At 55.5% G+C, this 12,614-nt stretch overlaps 1 protein-coding gene across 1 annotated transcript; it reads right to left on the reverse strand.

The window, feature by feature from the left end:
* Positions 1–7,785: 7,785 nt before the first annotated feature.
* Positions 7,786–12,264, reverse strand: SLC27A3 (solute carrier family 27 member 3). Its single transcript, XM_047704015.1, has 10 exons — positions 11,518–12,264; positions 11,047–11,256; positions 10,635–10,793; positions 9,947–10,071; positions 9,524–9,718; positions 9,323–9,413; positions 8,999–9,197; positions 8,683–8,780; positions 8,426–8,556; positions 7,786–8,121 (listed from the first exon to the last, which is right to left on the reverse strand). The coding sequence occupies exons 1-10, from the start codon at positions 12,107–12,109 to the stop codon at positions 7,945–7,947; spliced, it is 1,977 nt and encodes a 658-aa protein (XP_047559971.1). The 5' UTR covers positions 12,110–12,264; the 3' UTR covers positions 7,786–7,944.
* Between the last annotated feature and the right edge of the window lie 350 nt (positions 12,265–12,614).

A 12,614-nucleotide genomic window follows, 5' to 3' on the forward strand; every position in this document is an offset into this window, starting at 1 on the left:
GCCGGGTGCATCTAGCCTTGTCTTCCCTCTTGTTTTGCTGAGGCATTCCCAAATCAATCTCAGACATCCTCTCGTTCCAGACCTATACACTCACATATATATATTTTTAAAAGATTTTATTTATTTATTTGAGAGAGAGAGTGAAAGAGAGCGTGTGAGGGGAGAAGGTCAGAGGGAGAAGCAGACTCCCCGTGGAGCTGGGAGCCCAATGTGGGACTCGATCCTGGGACTCTGGGATCGTGACCTGAGCCGAAGGCAGTCGCCCAACCGAGCCACCCAGATGCCCTCACATGTATCTTTTTAAAAATAAACCTTTCTTTAATAAGCACTATGTCACTATCACATCTAATGAAGGTAACAACATCTTTTTTTTTTAACTTTTTTTTTTTTTAAAAGCAAACTCTACCCCAGTGTGGGGCTTAAACTCACAACCCCAAGATCAAAAGTTGCATACTCTACCAACTGAGCCAGCTGGGGGCCCCAATAGGGTAACAATGGTTTCTTGATATTACCTATACCTTGTCCAAAGTAAAATTTCCTTAACTGTCTCAAAAATGTCTTTTTTTTTTTAAAGATTTTATTTATTTATTTGACAGAGAGATGAGATCATGAGCTGAGCCAAAGGCAGAGGCTTTACCCACTGAGCCACCCAGATGACCCTCCTTTTTTTTTTTTTTTAATTTTATTTATTTGACAGAGAGAGACACAGTGAGAGAGAGAACAGAAGCAGGGGGAGTGGGAGAGGGAGAAGCCGGCTTCCCGCCGAACATGACCTGAGCCCAAGGCAGACGCTTAACGACTGAGCCACCCAGGTGCCCCTCAGGATTTTCTTTTTAAGCAATCTCTGCACCAGGATGGGGCTTGAACTCACAACCCTGAGATCGGGAGTGGCATGTTCTATCCACTGAGCCAACCGGGCGCCCTGGTTATTAAGTCTCTTAAGGATCTAACTGAAAACATACCACGCTCCCAGCCCCCTGCCATGTGTCGCTGAAGAGATGGGCACGTTTTCTGGTAGAATTCCCGTCGTCCGGCTGTTGCTGTCTTCGGGGTCACGGAACATACTCCTACAAGTGAGTGCTGGCCCTAGAAGCTCGGTTGGATTTGGGCTCGGCTTCTAGAGAAGACAACTGCGCAGGGGCTGCTGTGTGTGTGGGACCGCACCCTTCGGGAGGTCTGCATTGTTTGGGGGCGGCCTGACCCCTTAGCGCAAATCCCCCAGCCACCCTGGTCTGGTAGTCGCATTCATTGGTAATCGCCTGACTCAGTGACTTCACTGAGGTTGCAAAGTGATTTTCCACTGCTGTCTTTCCTTTATCATCTATTAACTGGAGCGTCTTTGTAAAGAACTTTTCCCTCATCAACGAGGACAACTTAGTAAGCCTGAGATACAATCCACACAGGAACTGGAATTCACAGTGACGGATGTCTAGCTCTTTCTTTTAGTTGCCATTTTTCAGAGCAAGGAGCTGATGCTTTATCCAATGGATAGCTTTATTTACTTATTTGAAAGACAACAGCAGTGGGGATTGGCAGAGGGAGGGAGGGAGAAAGAGGGAAGCAGACTCCTCGCAGAGCGGGAGGCCAGATGCAGGACTGGATCCCAGGACCCCCAGATCATGACCTGAGATGAAGGCAGACGCTTAACCGCTTAACCGACCAGACCCACCCGGGCGCCCCTATCCAAAGTGTTTCTCTCCCTTTATCCTCGCTCAGTTTACTATCACTCTGACTGGATACATTTTGTATATTCAAGGTTTCAAACGCATGTATTAATCTTTTTGACATTCCGATTGCCCTACTTTAGGCAGTAGGAGCTCTGTGTTCTTTTGCGTTCCGCTGTTCTTTGGTATCTTTGCTTTCTGGCACAAGATGCCCCAAGGCCCGTCCTGAGTATTTCCTGCCTCACCCAGGGAGTCAACCTGCTGTGCTAGGAGCTCCGACCCGCAGGCCTCACCGCTGTCAGGCTGTCTGTTGCTTCTAGGCTTTTTCAGCAACATTGCAATTTTTTTTTTTTGTTTTGACAGACAGAGATCACAAGTAGGCAGAGAAGCAGGCAGAGAGAGAGGAAGGGAAGCCGGCTCCCCGCTGAGTGGAGAGCCCAACGTGGGGCTCCCATGACCCGAGCCAAAGGCAGAGGCTTTAACCCACTGAGCCACCCAGGCGCCCCAACATTGCAATTTTTACTTCACTAATTTTATTCTATACTTACGAATCTTGCTCTGGAAACGGTGACTCCTAGTATGTGTAATATTATGTAACAGGCCATAAAATAGTTCCAAAATTAACATCAACACTACTATAACGAGTACACTACTGCATGAAATGTAACGTGTCTTTGTATATTTGTTCTTAAGGAAAAATTAATTCTTGCAATATTATCTCTGTACAAAAAAATAGAGAAACTGCCCTTCATTGAATTTAAAACCTTTGTATTTCAAAGAACATTATGAAGTAAGCACAAACCATAAGTCTGATAGGAAGCTTGAATTCAATATGTGTATCTACAGACCTACAGATATACCTATCACAACTCAACATTAAAAAGACAACCCAGGGGCGCCTGGGTGGCTCAGTGGGTTAAGCCGCTGCCTTCGGCTCAGGTCATGATCCCAGGTCCTGGGTTCGAGCCCCACATCGGGCTTTCTGCTCAGCAGGGAGCCTGCTTCCTCCTCTCTCTCTGCCTGCCTCTCTGCTTACTTGTGATTTCTGTCAAATAAATAAATAAAATCTTTTAAAAAAAAAATAAATAAATAAAAAGACAACCCAATTGTAAAATAAGGAAAGAACTTAAATAGACATTTCTCAAAAGAAAATATACACATAGTAAGCACTTGAAAAGATACTCAATATTGTTTTCTATCAGGGAAGAGCAGATCAAAACTACAATAATATAGCATATCACACTTACTCGCATCACTACAGTCAAAAGACAGTAACAAGTGTTACGAGGACGAAGAAAAGTTGGAACCCTCCCACACTGCTGGTGGAAATGGAAAATGGCGCGGCGACTGTGGAAAAGTTTGGCGGTTCCTCACAAAGTAAAAAAACATAGTTTCTATGAGACCCAGCACTACCATTCAAATACACAGCCCAGAGAATTGAAAATATAAGCCTGCACAGAAACTTGTACACAATTGCTTACAGCAGTATTCCCATAGCCTGAAAGTGCAAGCGGTCCACATGCCAGCAGCGAAGGAATGGGTGCACAAATTGTGGTCCGTACGGCCAATAGAACATATATATTTTTTAAGCTGGGAGGCTTTTTTTTCCCTTTCCAGGTTTTTATTAAAATCCAGGTAGTTAACATATGGTGTGATATTAGTTTCTGTTGTAGAACATTTTTCACAAGTTTATTTATTTATTTAGTAATCTCTACACCTAGCGTGGGGCACACACTCATGACCCTGACATCGAGTCACGTGCTCCTCTGACTGAGCCAGCTGGGTGCCCCTCAGGTGCAGAATTCAGTGATCCAGTGCTCATCACAGGTAACCCCCCTTAACACCCATCACCTATTTTACATCCAGTAGATATTAATGGGACATAAAAAGGCCCGAAGTTCTGATACACACAACGCAGTGGGCGTGGACCACAAACACACGCTGCTAACTCGAAGTCACCAGACACGAAAGGTCCCATGTTATCTGATTCCAATGATACAAAATACTCAAAATAGATAAATCCATGGAGACAGAATACAACTCGGTGGTTGATGGGATGGGGGATGGTAACAAACTGCTGAGTGGATGGGGCTTGTACCTGGGAACGACAGGGACAGTCGCTGCACACACAGTGAGTGAACTACATGCCACCGAATTGCTCCCTTCAAAATGGTTCATTTTATGCTATGTGAATCGTGCCTCAATAAATTATTTTTAAAAATATTTTATTTATTTCTTTTCAGAGAGAGAGCACAAGCAGGGGGAGCAGCAGACTCCCCTCTGAGCAGGGAACCTGATGTGGGACTTCATCCCCGGTGGTGAAGGGAGGGGCTGAATCACTACACCGGACACTTGAAACTACGAGAACATTCATGTATGGTAACCGGAGTGAAGACAGTTAAAAAAAAACGCAGCAGATAGTAAAGAGAATTTGCAAAAAAGCCAAAAGCTTTTTAAAGGATTTCAGTTATTTGAGAGCGCGCGCGCACGCGTGAGGGGCTGCCCAAGCCGACTCTGCCCTGAGCACCGAGCCCCACGGGAGGCTCCAGCCCAGGACCCTGACATCAGGACCTGAGCCAAAGCCCAAAGCAGAGGCTCAACCCACTCCCCGCTTTTGTCCCTAGAGCCCCAAAGAAGAGACCTGCAGACACGAGGTCCCCCGCCCGCTCCTCCTCGAGTCCCCTACACCGCCCAGGGGAGAGCCCCCACGCGGCGCGGGGCACCAGTGCGCAGGCGTCACTCTCGGTCGGACGGCGCCCCGGCTCGTCCCGCCCACGTGGGGGGACTCCTCCCACTGGCCAGCTCTGCTCCACCTCCCTCGAGCCCGGGCACGTGCCTGGCGGTCGGCCGTGGGCGCCAGTTCGCGCCTGCGCCGTGAGAGCGAGCGCTCCCAGGGAGCCGGCGGAGGAGTGGGGTGGGGTGGTGGGCGCCCGGAAGTAGCCGCGCCGCTGGTGTTTCCGGCCTTTCCCGAGCGGGTCGTGGGAGGAGGCCCTGGGTCGAGAGCTGGGCGCTAAGCCGGGCGGTGAACCGGTGCGCCCCGCGGCAGAGGCTAGTGTCGGGGCCCGCGGAGTAGGTGTCCTGGGCCGGTGGTCTGTCACGCCGGCCCGCCTTGGTTTGGTGCGGGAAGGCGGCCGCAGACCTCGGAACCCCACGTGGTCTTCACATGTCACGCAGTCCCCTTTCATCTCTTCGGTCGCGCTACACGCAGAACCCATGCTTAGCCCCTGCCTGTGCAACCCCCAGCACCGCGGCTTCCCGCCCCCGGAGCCCCTGGCGCGTCGGCTCACAGCCGGGGGCTCGGGGGCGGGGCCGGGCGGGAGCCGGGGCGGGGCCAGGGCCCACAACCGGGGGCAGGGCCATAGCGGGGGCGGGGCCAGGGCGCCATCTCCAACCGCCCTCCCCTCCAGCGGCTCGGAGAGGGAAGTACTAGAGGCTTAGCCTGCTTCTCTGTGCAAGCTGTGCTGTCATCCCTTTCCGTTTTGTTTCAGGGGATTTTTTTTCCCTCGTAGAATAACCTAATTCTTTTAAGATTTATTATTTTTATTATTATTTTTTAAAGATTTTATTTATTTATTTGACAGAGATCACAGGTAGGCAGAGAAGCAGGCAGAGAGGGATGGGGAAGCAGGCTCCCTGCTGAGCAGAGAGCCCCATGCGGGGCTCGATCCCAGGACGCTGGAATCATGACCTGAGCCGAAGGCAGAGGCTTAACCCACTGAGCCCCCCAGGCGCCCCTAAAGAAATAAAACCTTTCTTCAAAAAAAAAAAAAAAAAAATCAGCCTCAGTACAGACGCGATCAGTAGTAGTGGAAATTGACAGCGGCAAAAAAGCAGACCTAAAAGACTTAAGTCTCCCATTCACCACAATTAAAAATAATAAATATGGGGCGCTTGGGAGGCTCAGTGGGTTAAGCCTCTGCCTTTGGCTCAGGTCATGATCTCAGGGTCCTGGGATTGAGCCCCCGCATCGGGCTCTCTGCTCATGGGGGTAGCCTGTTTTCCTCCTCTCTCTCTGCCTGCCTCTCTGCCTACTTGTGATCTCTCTGTCAAATAAATACATAAAATCTTTAAAAAAAGATGTGATGTATTTATTTGAGAGAGAATGAGAGAGTGAGAGAGAGAGAGAGAGCATAAGGAAGGTCAGAGGGAGAAGCAGACTCCCTGCCAAGCAAGGAGCCTGATGTGGAACTCGAACCTGGTACTCCAGGATCATGACCTGAGCCCCACAGGTGGCCCTGAGGCTGCTTCTTGAAGGCAAGTGCCAATCCCCATCACCTGCTCTGAGCCTTGGAACAGAATTCCTAAACACATGACTTATACGGAATTTAAAATTTGCTAGTAGCCACATTTACAAAGGTAAAAATAAACAAGTTTAACTTTATTATATTTAACTCAGTGCATCCAAAATGCAACTTCAAGGGCACCTGGGTGGCTCAGCGGGTTGAGCTGCTGCCTTCGGCTGAGGTCATGATCTCAGGGTCCTGGGATCGTGCCCCGCATCGGGCTCTCTGCTCAGTGGAGAGCCTGCTTCTTCCTCTCTCTCTGCCTGCCTCTCTGCCTACTTGTGATCTCTCTCTGTCAAATGAATAAATAAAATCTAAAAAAAAAAAAAAAAATGCAACTTCAACATGTAAGTAATATAAAAGTACAAAATTTAAAAATGCATTTTGGGGGGTGTACCAAGTCTTTGAGACCTGGTGTGTATTTTACACCTAACAGCACATCTTGCTTTACACTGGCCACACTTCAAGCTCTCAGGAGGCAGGTGTGGCCAGTGGCCACCATACTGGACAGGGCAGACTTAGGTGAAATGCAACAGGGAATGTGGAGAAAATAATGTGTGTGATTCCATGAGGGAAGAGATGGCTCCTCCACTCAGTCCTGGGAAAGGGGCTGGGTTGAGCTGTTTAAGAGGACAGCTGCAGGGTATGGCCCTGTCAGCCAAGTGACACACCTACCCAGTCCCCCCTTGTCACCTCCCCCATACACATAATATTGCTCTCTTTCTGGGCTGAGAGAGGTGAGCAGAATGAGCTAAATTCCTCATTTATTGGTCAGTGTGTGACGTCACCTACACCTCAGTGTGCACCTCAGTCTTTGTTGATGCTGAGCTGGGATTTCTGGTGGAAGGTGGGGCAATGTGGATATTTTGGAACAGGAGTTAGCCATCAGGACCCGAGGCTGTTGGCGAGGCCCATCCCCTGACCTCTCATTTTGGGGAGAGGAACTGGAGGGAAAAAGATAACCCAAGGGAAGGTAGCAGAAAATGTTGAGGACCCATAGCTCAAAACCGAAGGGCTTTTATTTATGTTTTTAAATTTTTAAAGTAGTCTCTACACCCAGTGTGGGTGTAAATACATAGATTAAGAGTGCAATGTTCCACTGACTGAGCCAGTCAGGAACCCAGACAGGTGGGACTTTAGTTTTAGGAGAAGCAGGAGTTTCATCATTTTTTAGATGATGAAATTTTTTGATGCTTCATTTGGAGGCTAAGGACAGGCCTTTTTCCTTTTGATTCCCCCTTCTTCCTGCTGCCACATGCACACGTGCACTGTGAGTCTTGCTCCCAGGAAAGCCTTTAAAGTCTCCTCAGAGCCTGAGGGACCCCAAGCTAGGCTGCTGCTCTGGGAATGCAGGACTAAGATTAGGCTGGGGGCGCTGCGTGGCCCCATCCTTTCCCCCTTGACTGGCTTCCTCAAAGACTGTGAGGGAAGAGGGGTATCTAGAGTACCCTTTTCCTCCAGATCAAACCTTTGTTTGGCCTGGTTGACCCTTCTCCAGCCCAGCCACACCTGGGTCTGTGGGGACCCAGTGGCTGCGTCGGCCACAGGCGGCAGCATTTCCGTGCCTCAGTCCACCTGTGCCATCTGGTCAATCCCTCCGGTCCCCCAACTCCCCCTACAGAGCTGCCCGGCACTCAGGGTGTGAGGCTGGGATGGGCACACAGCGCACACCCTGACATCCACCACCAGTGGCCCTCCAAGGACAAGGATCACATAAAGTCCTGAGAGGAAGACACTGTTGTCCAGACGTGGAGCTCAGGCCCCCGTAAGGTCGGGGCAGAGGGGTGTGTGGCTGTGTGTCAGGGAAAAGCAGTTCCACAGACACGGAAGACCAAAGGTGCGTATCAGAAAGACAGAGCTCGACGGGCTCTGGCCCCGTTTATTACAAAATAATGATTCCAAATCTGGTATAAAAAAGATCCCAGATGGCCCCAGTATACCTGCCATGCCCTCGAGCCACAGAGTCACTCCCTTGGGCTGCTAAGCATGGGGGGCTCTCAGATGCGAAGGTCCCCAGCCAGGATGGCACTGTACCGGGCCTGTGTGAGGGGCAGGTAGGCACCCCCAGGCTGGTCCAGAACGTAGAGGGGGTCAGACAGTGCGCTTGGGTCAAAACCCTCCTTTGCCATCCGCACCTTCTGCTGCTTGAAGGTCTCCGTCGTGGCCAGAGACTCCTGAGGAGGGCGTCAAAAGGAGCTGAAGGCAGGCATATCCTGCCCTGGAGGTTCAGGTGAGTCAAGAGGCAGGGACAAGGAGGTATGAGGTCGGGGTTTACGGGACGGGGTGACAGGGAAGAGAAAAAGACAAGCCTAGAGAAAGGCAGAGGGAATGAAGGGGGCGAAGGAATGTCCGTCTGAGAAGGAGCTGTTCCCTCTCTTCACTGGACAGCGTCCCCTGCGGGTCCCCATGTGTGGTGTGGGGCCCGCCAAGGGCTGTGGACCCGAGGGCTGGAGGGGTGGGGCGGGAGCAGCCAGTTACCTGAAGCCTCAGGAACCGAGGCCAGGCGTACGGCGGCAGGTTTTCAGAAACGTGGGCATAGAGCTGCACAAGGTCCAAGGAGTGGGGGGGACGCAGAACCAGGGCCGCCATTCCAGCTCTGCCTTCGTGCCCTGTGAGGTGGGGACAGGTTACCAGCTGCTGTGGGGGCCCACCCGCTGGCCTCATGTTCCCTGTGCCCCAGTAACACCGGGTCAGGGAGGCAGGCCGGCTGCCTCCTTCCTCCCATGTCTTGGCACCTGGCACGGTGACTCCGTAGACGTTCACCTCCTGAAGAAAATCCAGAGACTCCAAGGCCTCCGCCACCTCGGTTGTGGCCACATTCTCCCCTTTCCACCTGCCAGAGGGTGGAGATCCTGGGCCTTAGGGGGTGGGTGGGGGGAGGGCACAGTCGGGGAGCAAGACGCTCCCAGGGAGGAGGCATGCGGAGGTCTGTCTGTCAGAAGTGGATGGATGAGGGGCTGGGTTTGGGTGGGTGTTAGGGAGTTAGGGTTAGGGGCTCTGGGTCACAGGGACTGGATGTCTGGGAAAGGACTCCAAGTCATGCACAGATACCTGAAGGTGTCTCCAGTCCGATCATGGAAGCGGAGAAAACCCTGGTCGTCGCAGACCAGCAGGTCCCCGGTGTTGAAGAAAACATCCCCAGCTTGGAAGACACCCTTCAGCAACTTTCCCTGGGCCAGCTCCGGCCCCCCAGCATAGCCCAGGAACGGGGACTGCTGGCTGACCGGGGCCACCAGCAGCCCGGGCTCACCTGGCAGAGCACTGGGGTCAGGGGTGGCTGCCTACCCACCAGGAGCCTCCTGTCCCTCGCCCCACTGTCCAGTCCCAGTCCTCTTCTCAGCTGCACCACCCCATCCAGCCCGCCTGAGCACGAACCTGGACATGTGGCCACACAGTGCCCCCGGGTATCCCGAATCGGCTCCCCTGTGGTGACATCATAGCGAATCAAAGAGAAGGGGAAGACATGCTGGGGGAAGGGAGACCCAGGCACTGGGTCATTTCAGTGGCATGAGCCCCCTCCCTGCCGGCCCCCACCTGCCACAGGACCCCCCAGTTTCTCTCCCAGGCCTCCCTCACCTTATAAAGCCAGGAGGCACGGCCCACAGCACCCAGCTGTCCCGTGTAGTTAAAAGTGGCAACATTGCCCTCGGTGAGCCCGTAGGTCTCCAGCACCCGCAGGGGACCAAAACGGCGCACAAAGCGCTCCCAGGTGTCGGGTCGCAGCCCGCTGCCCACTGCCAGCCGGACCTTATGGCCATGTTCCGCCGTGCTCTGAGACGAGGCGAGACGGGCCGAAGGGTCACCACCAAGACACTGGCTCTCAAATGTGAGGTCCCGTTTCCCTGTCCCCTGAAGCCCCTTCCACCACGACCTCGCTCAGATGTCCTGGCATCCCAGGCTCCTCACCCCACCCCACCATGGTCTTCCCGCACGGTCTCCGCCTTATGAAGTGCCCACCTCCCTGCGCAGGCCCCTCTGCCCGGTCCTCCGCCCACGCACCGGTGGCTGGTTGACAAGATATCGGCACAGCTCCCCTATGTACTGGAACACTGTCACCCCATGCTGCTGGCAGTCCTCCCAGAACTGACTGGCCGAGAATCTGGACTTCAGCACCACTGTGGCCCCTGCCGGAAGTGGAGAGCGGGGTGGAGGAAGGTGAGGTGAAGGGCTGAGTGGGGTGCCCTGACCACCCCCTTCCCAGACACTAGCCCTCACTGTTGTGTGTGGCTCCCGGGAAGGCCCTGCTGTGACGTCCAGCAGCAGGCGGCTTGGCCCACCTCCTTTCCCACCTGTGTCCCAGAGAGCTCAGTGCTCCTCCTCTGCTTCCCCTCCCCACACTATCCCTGCTCTGCACCCTGACTCCAAGTCCCAACTCTGTCCATTTGCTTCTTCCCCAGCTGACAGCCACAGCCCTTCCCCAACCCACCCTGGGAGTCTGGAGTCCTGCCAACTGTACAGGCACCCTAGCCAGTCTGCAGGTTCTGCAGGGGTGCGGCCCCACTGGACCAGGAGCTCTCCGAGAGTAGCCCCTGCCTCCTTCTTCCTCTGGATTCCCTACCCTGAAGGACTTAGGGAGCATCTCCAGGTGAGCACATCACAGAAGGGCCTTAATAAATGTTTGCTAGAAAAAACACCTGCTGGAGGATTAGAGGTGGGGAGGACTGGGGGGTGTGCTGGGGAGACTGACCAATGCCCAAGCAGCCCACGATGCCCAGGAGAGAGCCAGACATGTGGTAGAGGGGGAGGGCCAGGTAGATCACATCCTCCCGGTGGGCTCCGCACAGCTGGTAGAAGGCCTGGCACTGCAGGATCTTCAGGTGACTGATCTGGGCAGCCTTGGGGAGGCCTGTGGGCAGCGGGCGGAGATCCGGGAAGGGTCTGAGCTTCAGGCCCTGCCTCCCTCCGCCCCTGCTGGGTTTCACACAGAAAGAGGCAGAGGCAAGGCGGAAGCTGAGAGGAAGGCAGGCTGGGCTGTCCTGGACCAGCCAGGAGTGGCAGGGAGGGTGTGGAGTAGCAGCCTGGAAACTGAAGCCATAGTTCTTGTTCCCAGTCTCCTGCCTTCCTCTGCCTGGTTTCTGGGAGGGAAGGCAGGTGCTCACCCGTGGTGCCAGAAGTGAAGATGTACAGGCACGTGTCCATTATGCTCTGGGGGGCAGACAGGTACCCTGGCACTGGTCCGTCCGCTTCTGCCGAGGCCTCGGCCAGCAAGTCGCTGATTCCTGTAGGGTGGGATTCAGGGCCTGCAGCCCAAAGACAGAGCCCCATGGCCCTCAGGGCTGGCAGGTCAGGCTCCAGCGACTCCAGGAACTCTGGGTGAGGTAGGAAGGCATAGCTCGGGGAAAGGAAGTCTTTTCCGCCCCTCCTGGGCGAGAACGGTCTGAACATCCCATCACCGCTCTGGGGACCACAGACCCAGCTTCATCCCACGGCCAACCCGAAAACTCAGACCCTCAAGCAGACCCTTTCCCAAGCCCCTGGAAAAGGCTCGGCCACCTTCCGAGCTCCGCCCCTTCTCTGCGGCCCCTTTCCGAGGCCGGCCCCGCCCCGAGGGCCGCGCGCCCGGGCCTTACCTGGCGCCAGGACCAGCGCGCGCGCGCCGCAGCTGCGGAGACAGTGCAGGAGGGGACCCCGGCGCAGGGCGGCGGGCACAAAGGCTGTGCGCAGGCCGGCCTTGGCCAGCCCGAACCAGAGCCACAGGAACTCCGGGCAGGCGGGGAGAAGCAGCGCCACGGTGTCCCCGGGCGCTAGAGGGGCCGCGGCGCCGGCCACTCCCGCGGCCTGCTCGGCCTCTGTGCCACCGCTGGGCCCCGCGCCCCAGCCCCGCGCGCGCAAGAAAGCGCGCGCAGCCCGGTTGCTCTCGCGCTCGGCCTCCGCGTAGCTGAAGCTTCGCGGGCCGTGGACGAGGAAGATGTGTGCGGGGCGCTGCCGGGCCAGTTCCGCGAGGCGCCAGGCGAGGCTGCAGCCCCCCTCTGGGCCCCTCGGGTCGGCGGCGGCCGCGGCCAGGGCGCGCGCTCGAAGAGCCCGCTTGCATCGCAGGGCGCGTACCGCGAAGGCCAAGTCCGCCGGGAGCCAGCGCAGCCCCGGCCAGAGGTGCGGCTTCCGCAGCAGGAGCAGCGGCGGCAGCAGCAGCAGCAGCAGCAGCAGCAGCAGCAGGGCCGCCATGGTGCCCTGGTCCTGGGCCCGACCCCGAGTCTCCCTTTCGAAAACGGGCTGCTCGCTTTTGCTCGGAGACCTCTCCCTCTGGGGAGCGCGCGTGCGCCAGCACACGCCCCTCCCCCCCCCTTCTCCACAGGCGGGGAGCCGAGGCCGGGAGGTGTGTGGGGGGCGGCCCCGAACTCTCGGCCCTCCCCACCGCTGCGCTCCGCCCTGTGCGTGATCCCTCGCAGACCGCGGAGGGCTCACACCCTCCACCGACCGGATTCAGGTTTTCTCCCCAAGGCCGCTTCTGTCCCGGCCTGAGGATGCCACCACTGCTCTCCCCCCGACAACGGCCGGAGAACTGGGCCCTTTGCCCCTTTGGCGCTGCAAGTCCCGGCCTAAGGGCCAGACCAGTGCCCTCCCCCAGCGCCAGCAGCAGCCCTAGGGGAAGGGTGGGGGCCCAGGCAGCAAGTCCTGGAGGGGCGACGGCCCAGGCCCCTCCTTCTGGGCAAGGGCACAATAATTGGGG

Source organism: Lutra lutra, chromosome 15 (genome assembly GCF_902655055.1).
Source record: "Lutra lutra chromosome 15, mLutLut1.2, whole genome shotgun sequence".
Taxonomy (NCBI): domain Eukaryota; kingdom Metazoa; phylum Chordata; class Mammalia; order Carnivora; family Mustelidae; genus Lutra; species Lutra lutra.

Coding starts and splice junctions, on each gene's coding strand:
- SLC27A3 (XM_047704015.1), bottom strand. CDS start 12,109: ATGGCGGCCCTGCTGCTGCTGCTGCTGCTGCTGCTGCTGCTGCCGCCG. Junction 11,257..11,517: donor CGCGCTGGTCCTGGCGCCAG/GTAAGGCCCGGG, acceptor TACCTCACCCAG/AGTTCCTGGAGTCGCTGGAG. Junction 8,122..8,425: donor CTCGGTTCCTGAGGCTTCAG/GTAACTGGCTGC, acceptor CGCCCTCCTCAG/GAGTCTCTGGCCACGACGGA.